Source organism: Gracilinanus agilis, chromosome 1 (assembly GCF_016433145.1).
Source record: "Gracilinanus agilis isolate LMUSP501 chromosome 1, AgileGrace, whole genome shotgun sequence".
NCBI lineage: Eukaryota > Metazoa > Chordata > Mammalia > Didelphimorphia > Didelphidae > Gracilinanus > Gracilinanus agilis.
Genome location: NC_058130.1, coordinates 284,017,844 through 284,039,692, shown reverse-complemented (window position 1 = coordinate 284,039,692; position 21,849 = coordinate 284,017,844). Strand labels below are relative to the sequence as shown.

The 21,849-nt window shown below is 33.3% G+C and overlaps 1 protein-coding gene across 1 annotated transcript in view; it reads left to right on the top strand.

Annotated features, from left to right (window-relative positions):
* Positions 1–21,849, top strand: part of EPB41L4A (erythrocyte membrane protein band 4.1 like 4A) — a 235,407-nt gene that overhangs the window by 111,275 nt on the left and 102,283 nt on the right. Inside the window, exons 6-9 of the mRNA XM_044662157.1 lie at positions 1,675–1,795; positions 7,490–7,577; positions 17,599–17,687; positions 18,560–18,623. Coding sequence (XP_044518092.1) covers positions 1,675–1,795; positions 7,490–7,577; positions 17,599–17,687; positions 18,560–18,623 — 362 coding nt within the window. The remainder of the gene's footprint in view (positions 1–1,674; positions 1,796–7,489; positions 7,578–17,598; positions 17,688–18,559; positions 18,624–21,849) is intronic.

Sequence of the window (21,849 nt, the reverse complement as noted above, 5' to 3'; positions counted from 1 at the left end):
ATTGCACTTAGTATCATTTGAGAGTGTTTTCCTAACCATTCTTCTGCTTTCCATTTTTCTTTCTGATTTTCTTATTCTTTCTCTTAGGCTTCTCCTTTGATTTTTATTTACATAAGCAAAGTTAGGCTTTTATAGCTGGCCCTATTCGGTAATTAGCTTCCACTTGATCATATGTCACATTTTAATATTCTGGTCTTTAGCTATTTTCTTCATTGCATGTTTCTCATGTTTGGCACTATCTTCTATGGTTGATATTTGTAGACAACCTGGAATATGATGATACTGTATAATATAAACCATTAATTTTGATTGGCCTTCCCTCAATTAATTTAGTAAATGAGGTTTTAATTTAATGGGGGAAACAGCTATTGATAAAAACATAGCAACAAATTAATTATAGAGGAGGGACTACTTATTTTAAAAAATTCCTAAAAATATATTTAAAACATTGACAATCTAATAATGAAATTTAGGTAATATATCTCAAATATAGCCCATTTACAAATTCCTTGATAATGAATTTTTGTATGTTGATTTTCAGTATGATCAGTAACTATGATATGTACTCAGTAACTATGTAAATCCTAGGAATCTATCAGTAATTATATTCATGTTACCCTTTTCTATAACTCATATTGATATTTGTGTTAAAGTTACTGTTATCTTGGAAGAACAATGAAAATAGTCTTTATTTGTTATATCCCATATTTTAAACAATATTCAGTGAATACATATGTGACTGACTCATCTAGAGTGGGAGTGGAGCAAGAATGAAATGAGATTGATAAAGAATAAAAGTGAAAATTATTATTAAGTAGGAACCAGTGTGACTGTGGGCAAGTCATTTAACCCTCATTGTCTAGCCTTTACCACTCTTCTGCCTTGGAACGAGTACAAACATTGAGTCTAAGATGAAAGGTAAATATTTGAAAAAAAAAATAGGTATCAGGAGGAATTCATAGAATCAAAGGGTTATAGATTTAAAGTTGATAAGGTCCTCCAAAGCTATCTAATACCATCTCTGTATTTTACAGATGAGAATATTGAAGTTCATAAAAATTAAGTGACTTGCTCAAGGTCACACTAGAAGTAAGGATTAGAGGTGAGATTATGCACTTTTGACCTCTAACTTCTGGAGGCAGTGCTAATTCCACCACACCAAGAGTAAAATTACTAAGGTTCTTATTTTCAATTTGCCTATTACTTCATTTCAATGGAGTTGTAAATAGCTCCGGTTTTAATCTCAGAGAAATGTTATTTGCAGTGATATTATAGTAAATTGGGATATACATGTCCCAAGGGATAATGTGTAGTGCTAGAGTATGCAGAGCCAGATTTTTAAAAACTTTTCCCAATACAGTATCTTTAAATTTCAGTTGATTACTTTTTCTTAACTATATATTGAAATAACATCAGTAATAGTGAAATCATAAATACAGATTTTGGGAATGCAAGGCTTTAGCCCATGCTTATTAAGTCAGGAATTTGATCACACTAAATGTGACACCTACCTCCAGCTCTTTGCTACTTGAAACGACCTAGTCATTTTCATATTAATTTTAAAACGTCATAAAGTACTTGAAGTAAATAGCTAACTATCCCAACAAAGAACTTTTTTGTATATATTTTTAATGGTGAAAGGTAAGGAAGTAACATTGTTTTCTCCATTTATAGCTGAACTTGGAGACTATGACCCATATAAGCACACTCCAGGATATGTGTCTGAGTACCGATTTGTTCCAGATCAAAAAGAAGAACTGGAAGATGCCATAGAACGAATACATAAAACACTAATGTAAGAAATAATGTGCAAATCATATAAAAAGCTATTTATGGGATAGGAAACCTTAGTATATGTATATAATATATATGTAAATGAACCACTATCATTATTAATTTCTCATGCTTATTTTAAACTCTTGTAATTCCTTCCTTTGCATTATTTTTTGTTTCTTTTTTTGGTATAAATATTTGCTCTTCAATGTTTTACGATCATTCACAAGCTAATGTACTTTATATTTAGGAAGTAACAACAAAGCCAGAAATAAGAATGTGATTTCCATACTCTCTAAGGATCTACTTCAGCTGACCAGACACTTTGAAGACTTCATGTTTTCCATTAATTGAAATTCTGAAAAAGGGCTTGCAATATTGAAATTATAATTCAGTTTTACTTGTTTTTGTTAAATCCTCTCTCCTGAGTAATTTTTTTAAGTAGGGGAGGAACTACATTTACAAAAACATTCTTCTTAGGCATCATAGCCCTCTAAATTTAATTTTATTCAGATTTATTACCGTAAAGGCAAGGGTGGAATTAATTTGTTAACAAAATGTTTGCTTAAAGGATCAACTTCTTTAATTTGGGGCAGCCAAAGAAGCAAGGTATTGGACTGTAATCAAAAAAGACACTATAACATCATGTATTTGAGCCCTCTTCACTTTGATCATGGAATCTATCATTTTAATTATTCCCTAAAGAGGATATTCAAAGAAAGCTTATTAATACATTTTAGAGCACACTTGGAACACAGAGAGGTAGGCACATTTGAGAATAATACTTTTTTGTATGTTGATGTTATTTAGCATATACTTTTTCATTTATCAGCTATTAATTTTAAAACTATAATGGCAAGGAATAAGATAAAACTCGTTCCCATTTCTCATTCTTATTTTACACAGAAAACAAAATCACTCATTCATGAGGAAAAAACGATGTTGAAATTTAATGCTTCTTAAGTTTTCCAAATGTGATCATGTAAAAATCTACTCTTTTTTTGAGAACAAAATTTTTTTAATTTTATTTTTATTATCATGCAAAACACATTCCCATATTGGTTATTGCTGTAAGAACACACTCATGTCTGACTCCAACAGTTCTTTCTTTGGAGGTGGAAAGCATTCCCCATCATAATTCTTTCACAATGGTCCCAGATCATTGCATTGTTGAGAGTAGCCAAACTACTTTTCACAGCTGATCATCATACAATATTGCTGCTATTGTGTACAATGTTCTCCTAGTTCACTTATTTCACTCTGTATTAGCTCATGCAGGTCTTTCCAGCTTTTTCTAAAATCATCTTGCTTATCATTTCTTATAGCACAATAGTATTCCATCACTAACCTATACCACAATTTGTTCAACAGTTCCCCAATTGATGAACATCCCCTCAATTTCCAATTCATTGTTACCACAAAAAAGAGTTACTATAAATATTTTTTATAAGTAAGTCCTTTCCCCTTTTTTATTATCTCTTTATTATAAAGACCCAGTAGTGATGTTACTGGATTAAAGGGTAGCACAGTAGGGCATAGTTCCAAATTGCCCTCCATAATGGTTGGATCAGTTCACAACTCCACCAGCAATACATTAGTGTCCCTATTTTGCCATATTCCCTCCAACATTTATCACTCTCCTTTCCTGTCATATTGGTCAATCTGATAGGTGTGAAGTAGTTCCTCAGAATTGTTTTAATTTACATTTGGAGAACAAAAAATGTGACTCCCATACAAGTACCAAAAAATAAATCTGATGGGCAAACTACGGCCCACAGGCCAGATGCAGCCCCCTGAAATGTTCTATCTGACTGCGTGACATTATTCCTAATCTGTTTGTTTTATTCTAAGGATATAATACAATGAAACTTCGAAAGAATTGCCTTAGAAACAGACTGACAGATGAGCATTTCCTTTCCTTTAGCCCCCTCTTTAAAAAGTTTGTCCATCACTGGCATAAAGGAAAGTAAAAACCTATAATCATTTATGTTCTCTATAAGCATTTCATATCTGCTATAAGTATGCTTTGGTTCTTTTGAATGATGTGCTATAGAATTACTTTATAGACCTTTATCCACTGGAATTAAGGATACAATTCATAAGAAGTCAGCTAATGCATTTTCCTTTACAAGCAGAGATCTTAATCTGGTGACACATATGGATGCTTTCTCAAAATAATATTTTCAGATCCATAAGATAAAACACAAAATTAAGAAGTGATTGAAGAATTATAAAATCTTAAATTTATAAAGTAATAGCTTTTGAAGGGGAAGCTGATAGATATACTAAAAAGAACAGAAAATCCAAGTTCGGTGTTTTTAGCTAATTAAAATATATATTGAGGGGTTCTTTGTTTTTTACTGCACCTATGACTTAATTGGTTTAGAAAACTCCCAATGAGAAAATTTCATCTACCAAATACTGATACATACCTACTTTATAATTAATTTCAGAAGGTTGCCTATGGCACTGGTGATTTGCACAGTCATACGAGGACGGAACTTGAACCCAGGTCTTCCTGACTCCAAAGCTAGTTCTCCATGGTCTATGATTTTCAATTAAATAACTGGAACAAAGTACATGAAGAATTTTTAGCCTATAAAAGATTTAAAATAGAAATATAATGAAATTATCCTTTGGGCAAAAAAGAACTTAATACTTTTTTGGGTTATATATTTGAGTGGTGTTTTCTCTATTTACCGTGAAAGATTTATATTAAATCTGAGATGAGTCCTAATCAGTTTTCTCATTATTCAGACTGTTTTCTTAAGGAGAAAAAATTTCTAATGAGCATTTCATTAGAAAATTTTTTGTCGTTTACTTTTACTATAAATTCATGGGATGCTAGTACCATTCAGCCAGTTTTGTTGAGGGCAAGAACTCTTCGTTTTATATCTGTGACTCCAGAATCTAGCATAATAGCTCCACATAGTAGGTGCTGAATGAGTTCTTTTTGAATAATTAGCACGTTTAGTGTTAGAAACAAAATTGGGTTTACAAAAACTTAGAATAAAACAAAATTATAAAGTTTATTTCAAAATAGAATCCAGTCTAGGTATAGGCAGAAGTTACACAAAAACAATGAAATACATTTATGTCAATTTTGTGGAACTTTACATTTTTTTCCATCATTTTGGCTTTCTTTGATCCAATCAGAAGTTTGATTTTTTTTCCAAAGTGACCTCAAAACAGGAATGTAATGTCTCCCATAAAATCCTGATGGCTTATGGTGTCACTGAAAAGGAAAGAAGTAGAAGTTAAACATTTATACAGCTCAGGCTGAGTCTTTAGAATTTCATCATCATTGTCACTACCAAAAGACATTAATTCTCTAATTAGTATGATAATATAAGCTAGAAGGCGCTCAAATGTGCTTGTTAGTACATTATTATAGAGTACTATATTCAGAATGGTGAGCCAAGATTCCGAAGAGGTTTGTGTGTAGATATGTGTGTGTGGAACCACATATGAACCATTCTTGTTTCTTGAAGGTAGAAGAAAGCTTCATTGGGATGTAAAGCTTCTTAGAAGCCAGTTCAAACAAAATAGCTAAACTTCCTGAGTCAAAAGTCAACTAGCATTAAGAAAACACACACACACTCACACCAAACTTTCTATTTTAGAATTGTATTATATTATAGAATTCCAAGGCAGAAGAATAGTAAGGGTTAAGTGACTTGTCCCCAGGGTTACACAAATTAGGAAGTGTCTGAGGCCAGATTTGAACCCAGGCCAATTAATATTTATTAAGCACTTGGGATACAAAGAAAGTCCAAGAAATAGTCTCTACTCTCAAGGAGCTCACTCCTTGAGAAAAATAGCATGGAAGTAGCTATAGGTAAACAAGAAAGGAAAATTTTGTAGTAATTTCAGAGGGAAGGCCCTACGGTTAAGGAGGACTGGGAAATGTTAAAAAATATGGATATATGGAGGGCACCAGGGATGTTACAATATAATCTAAATGGTTGTGGGTACACACACTGGGTTGTAGGAGAGCCAGGACCAGGATGGAAAGATCAGAGTAAATAACTAAGCTGCTGATAACTGACAAGAATGTCACCAATTGTCACCAGCTCACCACTAGGCCAGAGTCTTAGAAACCAGCAGGCAAGGTAAAAGGTTTTAACAGGTTTAATTATGTTCAACTAAAAGGTGGGATAGGGGATTCTACTCTAAAACTTAAATGGCAAAACCACAGGGCAAGGGGGAGGACTTAACTTCTCTAATACTAATTGACCTAGGCCAGGCTGGGCATTAAGGAGTTGTTCTGGAGTCTCTGGGGGGCTGCTTCAAACCTGGTTCCAGCCAGGCTTGACCAGCACAGCTAAGGGCTGAGGGTGGCTTTGGGGTTTCTCACGGTAAACCACGGATGATCTCAGGATGTCAAAAGCCACAGTGGTCCAAGGTATCCAAGCAGAGAGAATGTGCTTGAGATGCTGTCCACCAGATCCCAAACTCCTCCTCCACCTGGTGCTGCTCTGTAGGTCTTGTCCACTTGTTAGAAACCACCACCACTCAGGATCCCAGGGAATCAGGAAAGCAGGGTGTCCTTAACTCTGAGATCTCCCAGGGCTAGCCACAGTTTGTGCCAACCACTAATGGAGTCTCTCTCAGAGCACAAGCACCTACTTCCTGCTCCTTCATTCCATCTTGGAATGCTCCAGTCCTTCCTGCTAGGTCCACCTTAATACTTAATTAATAACTAATCTTCCTCACAACAGAAAGACTTATTGCAGAAGATAAGACTTTAGCTGAGACTTGATGGAAACCAGATAAGCAAGGAGATGGAGATGAGGAGGGAGAAAATTCAAGACAAAGAGAACGTTCAGTCAGTAAAATACTTGAACTAGAGAGATAGAATATCTTATCCTGGGTCTGGAGTCAAGAAGATCCTAGTTCAATTCTGATCTCAGATACTTCATAACTATGGGGCCTTTATCTATTAACCTTTGTTTGCCTCATCTGTAAAATGAGGATAAAGGATAATAATAGCACCTACATCACAGGGTCATTGAATCAAGTAAGATATTATTTATAAAGCATTTGGCACATTTAAAGATATTATATAAATGTTAGTTGTTCTTATTATTATTGGAGGTCAATGTTCCTGGATCACAAGTAGGTAGAGAGGAAGAAGGTAAAAGAAAACTGAGAAGTTACAAAGGGACCAGGTTATGAAGGGCTTTAAAAGACAAATAGAATCTTATAATCAGCATTTTCAAAAAGAAAACTACAAATCTAGAAGAAAGGGTGAGAAGACCAAACCACACATAAGCCTCCCTTTGATCTGAATTCCCTAAAATGAGAAAAATGAAAGTTAAAACAACTTTGAAATTCCTTCTCATAACTATTATATTAACAAAGACAACGGGAAAGGAAAATAACAGTTGCTGGAAGAGCTGCTAGAAGACAGGTATACTGCTGCCTTATTAGCAAATTTTTTAATTGGTCCAGCCATTCAAGAAAGTGGTAAAAAATTGTGAAAGATAATCACAAAAAATGGTTAAAATTTCTATGAATTAATGAAGTTGTATAAAATGAGCAGAATCAGGTGGACATGTAAAGAAAAATAACTGAAAGATTTAAGAATTCTTTTCTATTAACTATAACCTAGAAAATTAATGATCTTTATACATAACAGCACTGGAATTGTTTACTTTCCCCAGCAGTGTAGTAACTTGTCATTTATATAAATTTATTTCTTTGAGAAATATAGGGGTCTCGTTCCTTCTGAGGCAGAAATAAAATACTTGGGAATTGTCAAATCCTTGGAGATGTATGGAGTTGACCTCCATCCTATCTATGTGAGTATTATTTAATTAGCATAAAATATATTAAACTTAAATATTTTGCTTTTTTTCAGTTGTTTCAGTCATGTCCAAATCTTTGTGACCCTCCCTCTCCCCCACCCCTCCACTCCCCTCTTTGGAGTTTTCTTGGTAAAGATACTGGAGTAGTTTGCCATTTCCTTCTCTGGCCCATTTTATAGATAAGGAACAAAGGATTAAGTGTCTGAGATCAAATTTGAACCCAGGTCCTCCCGGCTCTTTGCCTGGCACTCTATCCACTGAGTCATCTTGCTGCCTCTCCTCTAACTTTTAAAAATCATCAAATTTACATATGGAAAACTACAGCCAGACTATTTAGGAGCTATGGAGTACTTTTATGCCTCATTTTCTCAAATGCTTAGCAAAACTTTGGAAAGAAGGATAGATTAAACTGACATATAGATAAAAGAAAGTGAATTTGGTGTAAGTTTGTGATTATATTTCCACCTGTAGTAGGCAATTACCTGAGCAAGAAGATGGATAATAATTCTCAGGATCTAGTCAAAGTTGTCAAGAAGGGCTAAAAGTGTCAAGAATATCGATTGCACTGGGAAAGAAATGTGAAGCCGTTCCTGAAAATTGATTATGTGGTTAAAAAACATTTACAAAAATTACTTCATAGAAAATAAAACACCAAGAAAATAAAAGTAATTGTTTTATTTTTTGTTGTAAAGGTTCTATAAGTGTTACTGAAGCTATGTTACAAAGGTATACATTTTTATAAACTTTTTTCAGGATTAGAGCACATATAATCAGCAAGAAATTAGTGTAAAAACTGTAATTTGAGGGACATTTATTCTCCATTGATTATTAATTCAAACAGATCTCAATGATTTGCAGATCATTCACTACCAATCCATACCTGCTCAAAAATGACAGACACATTGAGAGAGGTTCAGTAGAGCTATCTGCAGCATTCCTTTCTCTTACTGTATGACCAGCCCATCTTCTCTTTCTGTTATATGATACATTAATATATTCCTTTTACTGCCATTCTTTGAAGTTCCTCATTGGATATTTTTTTCAGCCTGTCAGCCAATTAGATAGTAGAGTAGATCCTTGGGTCTTGAGTTCAAACTCTGAGTTCAAATCCTCCCTCAGACATTTATTCTGTCTCTGGGCAAGTCATGAAACCTCTCTGTCTCAGTTTCCTCATCAATGCAATCTTTAAATACACTTTATATAAGTACATTCTTCAAATGCCCCCATAACCACTGATACCATAGCTGCTAATTCATATACCTATGGTTAGCCAGGGAGAAGGGTGAATGAAAAAATTGGAATTTGGAAAATTCCAAAATATAGAAAAATAAACAAATCATAAGTTTTAAACAACCCACCAAGTAAGTACAGGCTATAACATGGTGAAGTCCACCAGACCAGTAACTGATTCATCTTCTTTTGTCTTCTACCCAAGTTCCATAAGAAATTTTCCACCAGTCTGCCTTTAGTTTTCTCACTGATCACATTCATTGTAGCATTATTGCAGTACTTTTGTTTAAGAAAGCTCTTATTTGGGGGCTGCTGGGTAGTTCAGTGAATTGAGAGCCAGGCCTAGAGATGGGAGGTTCTAGTTTCAAATATGGCCTCAGACCCTTCCTAGCTGTGTGACCCCCTTACTACTCTTCTGCCTTGGAACCAATCTTGGAACCAATACTGTGTATTGGTTCAAAGGCAAAAGGTAAGGGTTTAAAAAAAAAAAAGAAAGCTCTAATTTACTGTAATAGTGACCCAATATCACAGAAGTAGTGGTCTTGATAGTCTATTGTGCCCCCATATCCACTGATTCATTTACCACAATTAACAGTACATGTTTGCTTATGTCTGTGATTTCAGCCATCCATGGAAGTCTTGGAATGTGTCCTCCTCAGATATGGGGGGTCCTACTACATATAGTACTTTATAAATAGTAGCTATTTAAATATTTCTATTATTTATTTAACTTATTACCTAACAACAATTAAATAATTAAATGAATGGTTTTTGTTTGCGGTTATTTATAGTTTTATAATTATAAATATTTATAATAAAATAAATTTAAATATAAATAAATATTATATTATTTAACTTAATAAAGTTAAATATTTCTATTAAAAATATTGGCCTTTATTGTTATAAGGAGTTTGAATTCAATAAAAATGCTTTTCAATTTCTCAAAATCAATCCAGCCCTCTTTCTTCCTCCTTTTCAATGTTATGTCCATATTATTATGTCTGTGCAAGTGTAAATACTGTTGGGTAAGGTTTTAAATCTTTATGTGCAGCTCTATGTTCAGATTTATGTTAAAATCTGGGCAATAGATATTTTTCATCCATTTGGTCTTCCTATGTGGATAGACAGCTAACCTCCTTCAAGTGATCTGTTTCAGGAGTCTCTGAATTGTCTTGGGTCTTGATTCAATTAATGCAGTATCATCCATAAACAAGAGCATTTGAGAGGACCTCACACTGCACTGGATATCCTGGAAGAGATCACAGTACTGAATATTTTTGATGATTATACATCTCTCTTTTATGCCTCATTGAAAAGGGTTGTGTTAGTTGCTATAACTTCCAAAGGATCATATAGATGTGACATACTTTGTGGTAAAGGAAACCATAAGGCAGAATTTTATTCTACTGAATTGGTTTTTTTCCCTTAGTTAACCACAAACATAAATATGATGGATTCTTATATTCTCTGTATCTCTTAGTGAATGGTAAAGATGTAGTTCCTTGTTAAATTTTTGTTTTTTGCAAAAACATATCTTCATTGAGAATGCCTTCAATACATGCACAGATGACCCTCTCAAAGATTTTGTATCAATGGGAAAATGGGTATGTGGATTGGTAGTTGTTGATGCTTTATCCATTTTATCACCTTTTCTTTAGAATCAGTAAGACTGAAATTTTTTCCATACCTTTTTTTTATCTTTGTATCCTTTCAGTATCTAATAAATTGTTCCTTAATGCCATCTCAGTTGTATATAACCTTCAGCATAGAGTTTTTCTGTCTATGCTTGTAACAGGAAATTGGAGAATGAGACCCTACTCCTTAGGAGCATGTGCTTGTTTCAATCCTCCACATGGAATCTGGAAGCTGAAAGAACCTAATTCCAGCATAATAGAAAGTATTCTATGACTGTTATGTATCCTCTTATTGAATGATGAAGAGGAGCCTTTGGAGTAGCTATCTGAGCTATCAAAATTCAATGTAAAAAGAAAGAGGATAAAATATGGACAAAAGTTGAGCTAGAGCTCTCCGTTTGGTGAACAAAATGAATTGTTTGCACTCCTGGACTCTCTTGATCTTGTACCAATTAATTTATATTGTTTAACTTATTATTAAAATTATTGTGGTGCCAGTCATTTCAATTGTCCATTTCTATTTAAAAAAAGTTTTCAATACTGTGTTTAAATAATTGTTTTAAATAATTAAGTTTTCCTGAAGGAAAGGATTGTCTTTTGCTTTTTTTTTGAAACCCTTACCTTCTGTCTTGGAGCCAATACTGTGTATTGGCTCCAAGGCAGAAGAATGGTAAGGGTAGGCAATGGGGGTCAAGTGACTTGCCCAGCGTCACACAGCTGGGGAGTGTCTAAGGTCAGATTTGAACCTAGGACCTCCCGTCTCTAGGCCTGGCTCTCAATCCACTGAGCTACCCAGCTGCCCCCTGTCTTTTGCTTTTGATTCCCATAAATATCCTTCTGTAAATACTATTTAATGATGATTAGTTACATTATCAACTAGTTAAATGATATTTGAGTACTCGGTAATTGATATTGGGGAGAATACACATAAACGGAAGTTCAATTCATTATTTAATTATTCAATTCATTATTTAATAATAGCATTTGAGAAAGAGTATAACCCTATATCTTTGAGTGAAATGTAACTAGCTTCATTTTGGAGACTTGACTTGGTAGTATACAATTTGAGGATAGGAGAATGAGCTCAGAAACTCTTAATGGGGAGAAAGGAACAAGCATTTATTAAGAGCATACTTTGTGCTGGACCCTGTGCTAAGTATTTTGCAAATTTTTTCTCACTGTACTAGATGTTTTTGAAATATTATCTCAATTGTTAATAAGAGTTACATATTTAGTTCCATGCAGTTGCTTTCCCTGTCTTTGTTTTAGTGCCATGCCATTTCCACTTCCTCTTTAAGCATCTCGGGGACTGTGACATTGGGGTATAAATGTGGAGGTTCCAACTATCCTTGATGGAGAAAACAATTCATTGTAATAATCTTGGCAATTTTCTTCCATTTTTCTTCTGCTAATAGTCTTCTTTCAATTCTTATCCTTAATTGTCCAAGGATGATGTTGTGTAATTGAATTTTTACTTGCTTCTCTAAATACAGAATCTTATTATCTACAAAAGAGATAATTTTGATTGTCTTTGCCTATATTTATTTTCTCAATTTCCTTTTTGTTGTTGTTGCTATAGCTAGTGTAATAACACTGTGTTAAATATTAATTGTAAAAATAGGCTTCTTGAGGAAAAATCTCAACTTTTCTTCATTACATAAAATGTTTGCTTTTGATTGAGACAAATACTATTTACTATACTATGGAAAGATGTATTTATTCCTATGCTTTCTAGAGTTTTTAAAAGAAAAGAATGTTGGATTTTGTCAAAAGTATTTTCTTCATCTATTGAAATAATCATGGTTTTTATTGCATTAACATAGTAAACTATGTTTATTCAGTTATTTATGTTGAACCAACACTGCATTCTGGGAATAATCCAAGCTGTAGTGCATAATCTTTTTAATATGTTTTTTGTAGCCAATTTGCTAACATTTTATTCAAAAATTTTACCACAATACATTATAGAATATTAGTTCACAATTCTCTTTCTTTTCTTTGTTTCTCCTTAGTTTAGGCATCAATAGTATATTTGTACCATAGAAAGAAATCAAGAAGGTACCTTCTATTTTTATTTTTGCAAGAGTTTGAAATATTGAATTTGATATCTAAATGTTTGATATAATCTAAACATGAATCCATAAGGTTCTATAATTTTGTTTTCCCTTTGAGAATTTATATCTTGTTTAATTTCTTTTCAAATAATAGGTTAGTCTATTTTTTGTCAATCTGTATTTTCTATTTTGTAATTATTCATTTATTTCCTCTTAAGTTATCAGTTTTATATCATTTCTATTTTTTTGTTAATCTGTATTTTCTATTGTGTAAATATTCATTGTTATCAGTTTTATATCATATATCAGAATAGTTCCTAATAATTTCCTGTATTTCCTTTTCAATTCTCATAGGTTCTCCTTTTTTCATTTTTTATATCAACAGCTTGGTTTTCCTTGCTTTAAAAAAAAAGTCAGGCTAACTAACTATTTTTCTTCTTTCTTAAACTATTTTCTTCTTTTCTAAGAGTAATTGGCTCCCAGTTTTATTTTCAATTTCAATGATCTTTTTTGTTTTCAAGTTTAACATCTTTAAGTTTTGGCATTTTCCTTTAAATTCTATTCTGGATCTTTCATTTGTTGTTTTTCAAGTTTTTTTTAATTGCATATAAAACTGATTTGTTCTTTCAATTTTTTGTTGGTGAAAGCATTTAGGGACTTTTCCTCTAAGGGCATTAGATGTATTCTATAAGTTTTGTGATGTTTTATCATTATTGTTACTTTCTTTAGTGAAATTTCATGTTGTTTCTATAACTTGTGACTTACCAACTCTTTAGAATTATGTCATTTAGTCTCCAAATAACTTTTATTTTTTCTTTAAAAACCGTTAACTGAATATAATTTTATTGTATTGTGATCAGTAAAGGATGCATTTAATATTTCTGCTTTTCTAAATTTTTTTTTGGAGAGGACTTTTTAAGAAATTGGCTTTATTCCCTAAGTATCATGAGAGATCTATCATCTTTTGACTTTTTAAAAATATTCCATTCAATGCCTTTATTTCCTTCTTGTTATCTTTTGGTTGGTATATTGAAGGATATGTTAACATCCTCCCATATTGTGATTTTACTATTTTTCATAATTTTATTAATTTTTCCTTTGCATATTTAGATTTATTACATATATTAGGTAAAGATATTGACTATCAAGAGTGCATTTAAACATACTATAATTTCTCCTCTTATTGCTTTCAATCTTGTATACATTTACTGTAGCCTTCTCTGAAAATCAGGATTGCTACCTTTGCTTTTTAAAGTTCACCTTTATCAAGGCAGGGTGACTGACACACAAAGATTCAAGGTAAAAGGCTGGAGCTGAATTCATTATGCATCATCTAAAGTAAAAAAAAAACAGGAGTAGTAATCATGATACCAGAAAAAGCTAAAGTAGAAATTGAACTGATTAAAAGAAATAAAGAAGGAAATTACATTCTGTTAACAGGTACTATAAACAATGAAGTAATATCATTACTAAACATTTATGCACCAAATGGCATAGCATCCAAAGTTCTCATGGAAAAATTGAAGGAGCTGAAGGAGGAAATACTAAGATCATATTAGTGGGGCATCTCAACCTTCCCCTTTCAGAATTAGATAAATGGAAACAAAAAAATAAATAAGAAAGAAGTAAGGGAAGTGAATGAAATGCTAGAAAAATGAGAGTTAATAAATATTTGGAGAAAACTGAATAGGGATAAAAAGAAATATACCTTCTCAGCAGTACATGGTACATATACAAAGACGGACCATGTACTAGGGCATAGAAATATTGCAAACAAATGCAGAGAAGCAGAAATAAAAAATGCAACTCTTTCAGATCATAATGTGATAAAAACTATACTTAACAAGAGTCCATGGAAAGGCAAATATAAAATTAATTGGAAACTAAATAATCTAATTCTCCAAAACTGGTGGGTCAAAAAGAAATCATAGAAACAATAACAGACTTCAATTAAAGAGAATGACAATGAGGAGGCATCATATCAAAACCTATGTGATACAGCCAATGCAGTACTCAGGGGAAAATGTATATATCTGAGTGCCTATAGCAACAAAATCAAGAGGGAGGAGATCAATGAATTGGGCTTACAACTTAAAAAATTAGAAAAAAAGAACAAACTAACAATCCCCAAATAAAAGCTAAATTGGAAATCCTAAAAATTAAAGGGGAAATTAATCAAATTGAAAGTAAAAAAAACTGTTGAACTGGTACTTTGAAAAACCAGATAAAATAAATAAAGTAGATAAAGTACTGGTTAATCTAATAAAAAAAAAAGAAAGAAGAGAATCAAATTAACTGTATCAAAGATAAAAGGATAATCTCACCTTTAATGAAGAGGAAATTAAGGTAATTATTAAGAATTACTTTGCCATGGCAATAAATATGACAATTTAGGTGAAATGGGTGAATATTTACAAAAATATAAATTGCCTAGATTAACAAAAGAGGAAATAGAATACTTAAATTATCCCATCTCAGAAAAAGAAATTGAACAAGCCATCAAAGAACTCATTAAGGAAAAAATCCACAGAGTCATATGGATTCACAAGTGAATTCTATCAAACATTTAAAGAACAACTAATCCCAGTACTATACAAATTATTTGACTAAATAAGCAAAGGAGTCTTACCAAATTCTTTTTATGACACAAATATGGTATTGATTCCCAAGCCAGGCAGACCAAAAATAGAGAAAGAAAACTACAGACAAATCTCCTTAATGAACATAGATGCAAAAATCTTAAATAAAATACTAGCAAAAAGAGAACAGCAAATTATCACAGGATTATTCACTATGACTGGTGGGATTTATACAAGGAATGCAAGGATGGTTTAATATTAGGAAAACCATTCACATAATTGACCATATCAATCATCAAACCAACAGAGATCACATGATTATCTCAATAGATGCAGCAAAAGCCTTTGACAAAATAAAGTTCACTTTTAGCATAATAGATTTGACCCTAGCTTCACATTTAAACTCTTTGTGAATTTCTGTTTCCAGTGTGTTTCTAATAACTTACTGCTCGATTCTGCTTTCTAATGTATACTGCTCTCCTGTTTTATGGATGAGTTCATACCACTCACATTCACTAGTACAAGATGAAATTTACCTGACATTTGTGTTCTTATAGATGGAATAATCATTATAACTCTTTTATTCTCCTTAACTTTTTCCTGATCCCATGTATTTACTCTTTCTTTCTTTTTTAACCATTTAATCCTTCATGTTCCTCCCCTCAATATTCAATATTATTTTTCTTATGACTGTTCCTTTATTTATCCTATATCCCCTTTCGGACCTTTCTCTACTACTCTTCATCCTTGCCTCTTCCTATTTTCCATTTGAATTTAATGTATTTCTGTGCTGAGATCTGTGTGAGTGTGATTATATACAATTTTCATTTATCCAGTTCAATTATAAAATAATTTTCATCTTAACTCTATTATTCAGTAATGATTTCCATCTTTGTTATAATCCCTTCTTCCCTCTCTCTTACCTTTGACTTCCCCTAAAACAATTAAAACATCACAAAACCACTTAAAGTCCATCTATCATTTTAACTTTTCCCTATGACACTTAAAATATGAAGATTCTGTGAAGACATTTGTTTTTTATACTACTATTACCATGTAAATTATTTATCCCCACATATACAGTTACACTAATATGCCTACTTTTTTATATTTTTCTTGGTTCTATTTCCATTTCTAAATGTTCACTCAGTTCTGAACTTTTCATCAGGAATGTCTTGAAATCCTCCATTCCATTAAAAAAACATTATGTATATTAAATTCTATTCAGTTTTGCTAGATGGGTTTATCCTTGGTTGTAAACCTTCATTTCTCACCTTTTTCAATATCATATCCTAAACTTTTCCATTACTTAGAGTGGCATTTGCTGTCTTTTGCAGTTCATACTGTGAATATTTGACCAGTGTATTCCTTCAATTTTCACTCTGCCCTCTTAATTCTAAGGTTTTGGGGCAATTTCAATTTACAAAATTTCCTGAAATATTGTATTGAAACTTTTTTAAGATTGTAATTTTCAGATAGCCTAATAGTTCTTTAAAATTTATTTTTGTCTTATTTTTATATTTCTTGTATTATTGTTGTGGTACTCCAGAGAGTCCTTCCTGGGTTGGGTCAGGGAATGTAGAAGGGATTGATTCTTTCCATCAGCTTCATTCATCTTTAAGCCTAGATGGAATATTTGTAAGGGATTTGGGATATTCTGCACCCTAGCATGCTGACAACTTCTTATAATTCCCTCCCAAATATCTGGCCCACTATCCTAACATTCCCTATTTCACTCCCCACAAAATGTTTTCCATACCTTCTTTATTGTCCTCAAGCCTCCTAAACCTCCTCTTCCTGCCTTTCTCTCATGATGACTTATCTTCTAACTTAACCGAGAGTATTGAAGCCATTCAATATAAGCTACCTCTTTTCCTTTTCTTTCTTTGCTCTCTTCTCCTTTCCCCCATTGTAGGGAAGTGCATCTCTTGCACCATCTTCTGTTGTCTACTCACATAGCTATTGCTTCTTCTTCATCTTTCCCTTCTTGCAAAAGTCTTCCTACATCAAAGTTTCACTCCACTCTAGTCCATTCTACACACTGCTGCCAAAGTGATTTTCTTGAATTGTAGATCTGACCATTTCACTCTCCTACTCAACCAACTCCTCTTTTAGAATGTAAGTTCCTTGAAAGTAGTCATTACTTCATTATATTTGTATGTTCAGTACTTAGCAGTCTTAATAAATATTCTGATTGACTTATCATGATGGGGCATGAGGTAAGGAGAAGAGATTAAACTTTAGCTGTGTAATGACTGGTGCTCTAGAAACTATGGATTGTGTATATTTATTGGGAAATACAAGTGAGGAAAGGACAAAATGGAAAGTTGTATTCTTATAATGAAATAGCAAATGTATTAAAACTTAGAAGTTTATACTATGCTTTTTTGTAAGTTTTTCTTCTCAATTAAACATTATTTGATTCTATGAATTTTTTGTATATTAGTCCTTAGAACATGAGTGGCCTCTATCAAAACTGTAGTAGTAAATGAATAACATGTTTGGTTTTTTTCCCCAGGGAGAAAGCAAATCTGAATATTTCTTAGGTTTAACTCCTGTGGGTGTGGTTGTCTACAAGAATAAGAAACTAGTAGGGAAATATTTCTGGTATGTATGATTTCATAATCTTATCTATAAGTCTCCTATATCTGTGAAAGGAATACTAGAAAATGAACAGTTCTGGCAATAGCTCATAAATGCCCTTATAAACAAGCTGAGAAATAGAAGGAGGTACATTGTATTTTCTAAAACTTTAGTTTATAAACCAAGAGATTTTTTTTAATTACTTTTTCCCCACACATATACTGTATAGCTTCATGACAATAATGCCCTCAAAGGTACTCCCATTTAGGGCCACGTGACTTTTCCAGATCCACATTTGGAATACAATATTATCCAAAACTTGTAGGTCTGAACTGGATACAGGATAAAAAGGAACAGAAAATATGTAGCCTTTGCATTGTGCTTTGCTACTTTAAATGGAAATTTCAGAGACTTCAAGCTGCTGAGAATGGTGTTCTAATAGGACCTACTTAAATTTTTATTTTATTTATTTGTTTGTTTTTTTGAGCCCTTACCTTCCTTCTTGGAGTCAATACTGTGTATTGGCTCCAAAACAGAAGAGTGGCAAGGGCTAGGCAATGGGACTTAAGTGTCTTGCCCAGGGTTACATAGCTAAGAAGTGTCTAAGGCCAGATTTGAACCTAGGATCTTCTGTCTCTAGGCCTGGCTCTCAATCCACTGAGCCATCCAGCCATCCCTTAATAGGACCCACTTAGAGAGTCTCAGGAACATCATCCCATAGAACCTGGGGCCTTGGAAGAGAACAGCAAGAATCCAAAGAAAACAAACACAGAGTCCTCAATGTATTCATTGCAAGTTTCATCAAATTTTAGCTTTTGTATACTTTTTTGAGCTTCTGTAACTATAGTTCTTTTTTTTTTTTAATACTAAATTAAAAAGCCCTTTCTTTTCTTTAGGTCACGAATTACAAAAGTTCACTTCAAAGAGACACAATTTGAACTCAGAGTTCTGGGAAAAGATGTAAGTTTATAACTAACAGCAGGGAGGGCAATCTGATGGGACACAGTTCATAGTGCATTATTAAACGAAGTTGCTTTTACTTTAGCTTGGATGGGAGGCATAAAAATATGTTGACTGGCACCCTTTTCTTTAAGTAGAGGAATAGGAATACTAGAGAATGCATAGGAAATTATAATGGAGGGGCAATGAGGTGACTCAGTGAATTGAGAGCCAGACCTAAAGAGGGGAGAACAAGGGTTCAAAGCTGGCCTCAGACACTTCCTCACTGTGTGACCCTGGACAAGTCACTTAATCTCCATTTGCAGATCTTCTGCTTTGGAAGCAATACATGATTTTATTCTGAGACAGGCAAAAAGGTTTTTTTAAATGAATAAATAAATAAAATTTTAAATTATAACAAAATAAAGTCTTTCTCATTCTAACAAGGAAAAATCCTTTCTATAATAGAGCAGGCTAATGGGTATTTGTAGTAGATTAATTTGTTTTTTATTTTAGGATATAGAGTTTCAGGACATACGTGTATGTAAAATAAATTGAGGACATTTCATTCTTAATATAATAATCAATGAAGAAGAGATATCATATTTGATATTTTGAGGGCAAGTGATCTAAGTTGGAAATTTTGGAAACAGAAAAGACCTTATGAATAAAGTTATACTGGGGAAATGCTTGGCATTTTCTTTTACTCTTAGTGAAGTCTTTTTGGACTATTCTTGTAATGGACACCTTGTTTGCCAGAAGCTGAAAGCTTCATGCCTTGACAAGCAGGTAGTTTTAAGAAAACTGGGCAAAAGAATGCAAAGTTGTGAGAACTTCCTTTAATCATCAACTGAAAATAATGTTTTTTTGAAATGCTATTACAATAATCTGTGTTTGTGACATTAAAAAGATGTTGTAGAATGGCTACCCATTTTTATTTCTTTTGTATTGATGTTTAATGCAATGCAAATTCTAAGGAAATAAAGTTGATGATTCATATTCTGATGAAAGGATGTTGTAACAGATAAGCATCACCATACATATGTGTTGCTTTGTATTATTCTAAAACTACAAAGAAGATAGTTAGAAGTAGTCATTTTATATTTTCTTTTTACCTGAAAACTTAATAACATTTATTTTCCATCTCAGAAAATTAAACTTTATATATTTTTTAAAAATCAAAAAGAAGAGGAGAAAAAATCAGCAATAGATTAAGAAAAAATCTAGAGTTATATGCATTATTCTTCTCACATAGATTTCCCCCATCCCCTGCAATTCTCAATATATCTTTCTCATCTCTCTTCAATGGAATTAAGAATATTGTTTATAAATTTACAACATTCATCTTTGATTATTTTGTGGTCATTTTTCCCATATTCATTAATATAGTCATATTGTATGTTGTTTTTCTGAGTCTGTTTATTTAACTTTGTATCAGTTTATATAATTCTACTCTTCTTTATATTCATCATGCTTCCTTTCCTTTTTAAAAATTTCTACGTATTTTCCAATTACATATTGTAATGCAAGGTGGCTAACAGAAACTTTTTGCTTCTGTAATTTCTAACGGTCACAAAAAACCAGTTAAACATCTTAGAATCTTCAGAAAGTCAGTTAGAACTTGAAGCTATAAATAGAGGTGAAATTCCAACTGACGGGGCTTTTGCCTTCTGGCTTTCGCTGTGGCTGGAGGCTTTTGCTTTGGCCTTTCAGCTTGACTTTGCTTCAGCCTTGGCCTGTGCTTATTTTGTTTTGGGGAAATTTTGGACCCATCTCATTTCTCTGGACCTCTTCCTGATCTCCCATCTCCATCCCTCCCCTTCCCTGAATTTCCTTTGGGTCCTGGGGGAAGGGAGGGCTTGGTGATTAGACGTGGGTTTAGTTTCTATAGGCTAGTAGAGTATCCTCAAATAAGTTACCCCTAGTTTTAATGATTTGCTAAAGACTTTACTTAAAAGGCAGTCAAATCCTCCTGACTGGGAGAGCCAGACTCTCTCTGTCTAAACCTCTCCACGACCCATCCCCCACCATCACCCTCTCCCTAGCCGCATTTAGAAAATCCTGAACCCCTCTCCCCTTCTGATTGACCCTGGTATTAATAAATCCCCTTGTTACCTATTCAAACCCGCTGGTGAATCATTGTGTCAAAAATTAAGACAAGGGCTCAAGGGGAAGGAATCGTTTTTCCTTTATTTTTAGGAAGAACTGGGGGCATCCATCTTTTTTTTAAATTTTAAACATTTATTAATATTCATTTTTAACATGGTTACATGATTCATGCTCCTACTTTCCCCTTCACCCCTTGCATTCCCCCTACCCATGGCCGACACACATTTCCACTGGTTTTATCATGTATCCTTGATCAAGACCTATTTCCAAATTGTTGGTAGTTGCATTGGTATGGTAGTTTCAAGTCCACATCCTCAATCATGTCCACCCCAACCCATTCATTCAAGCAGCTGTTTTTCTTATATGTTTCCTCTCCTGCAGTCCTTCCTCTGGATGTGGGTAGCGTTCTTTACCATAAATCCCTCAGAATTGTCCTGGGTTTTTGTATTGCTGCTGGTAGAGAGGTCCATTACATTCGATTTTACCACAGTGTATTGGTCTCTGTGTACAGTGTTCTTCTGGCTCTGCTCCTTTTGCTCTGCATCAATTCCTGGAGGTCTTTCCAGTTCACCTGGAACTTCTCCAGTTTGTTATTCCTTTTAGCACAATAGTATTCCATCACAAGCATATACCATAATTTGTTCAGCCATTCCCCGATTGAAGGGAATACCCTCCTTTTCCAGTTTTTTACCACCACAAAAAGCGCAGCTATAAATATTTTTGTACAAGTCTGTTTATCTATGATCTCTTTGGGGTACAAACCCAACAATGGTATGGCTGGATCAAAGGGCAGGCATTCTTTTATAGCCCTTTGAGCATAGTTCTAAATTGCCAGCCAGAATGGTTGGATCAGTTCACAACTCCACCCATGTGTCCCAATTTTGCCACATCACCTCCAGCATTCATTACTCTCCCCTTCTCTCATTTTAGCCAATCTGCTAGGTGTGAGGTGATACCTCAGAGTTGTTTTGATTTGCATTTCTCTAATTATTAGAGATTTGGAACACTTTATCATGTGCTTATTGATACTTTTCATTTCTTTAACTGAAAATTGCCTATTCATGTCTCTTGCCCATTTATCAATTGGGGAATGGCTTGATTTTTTATACAATTGATTTAACTCCTTGTATATTTGAGT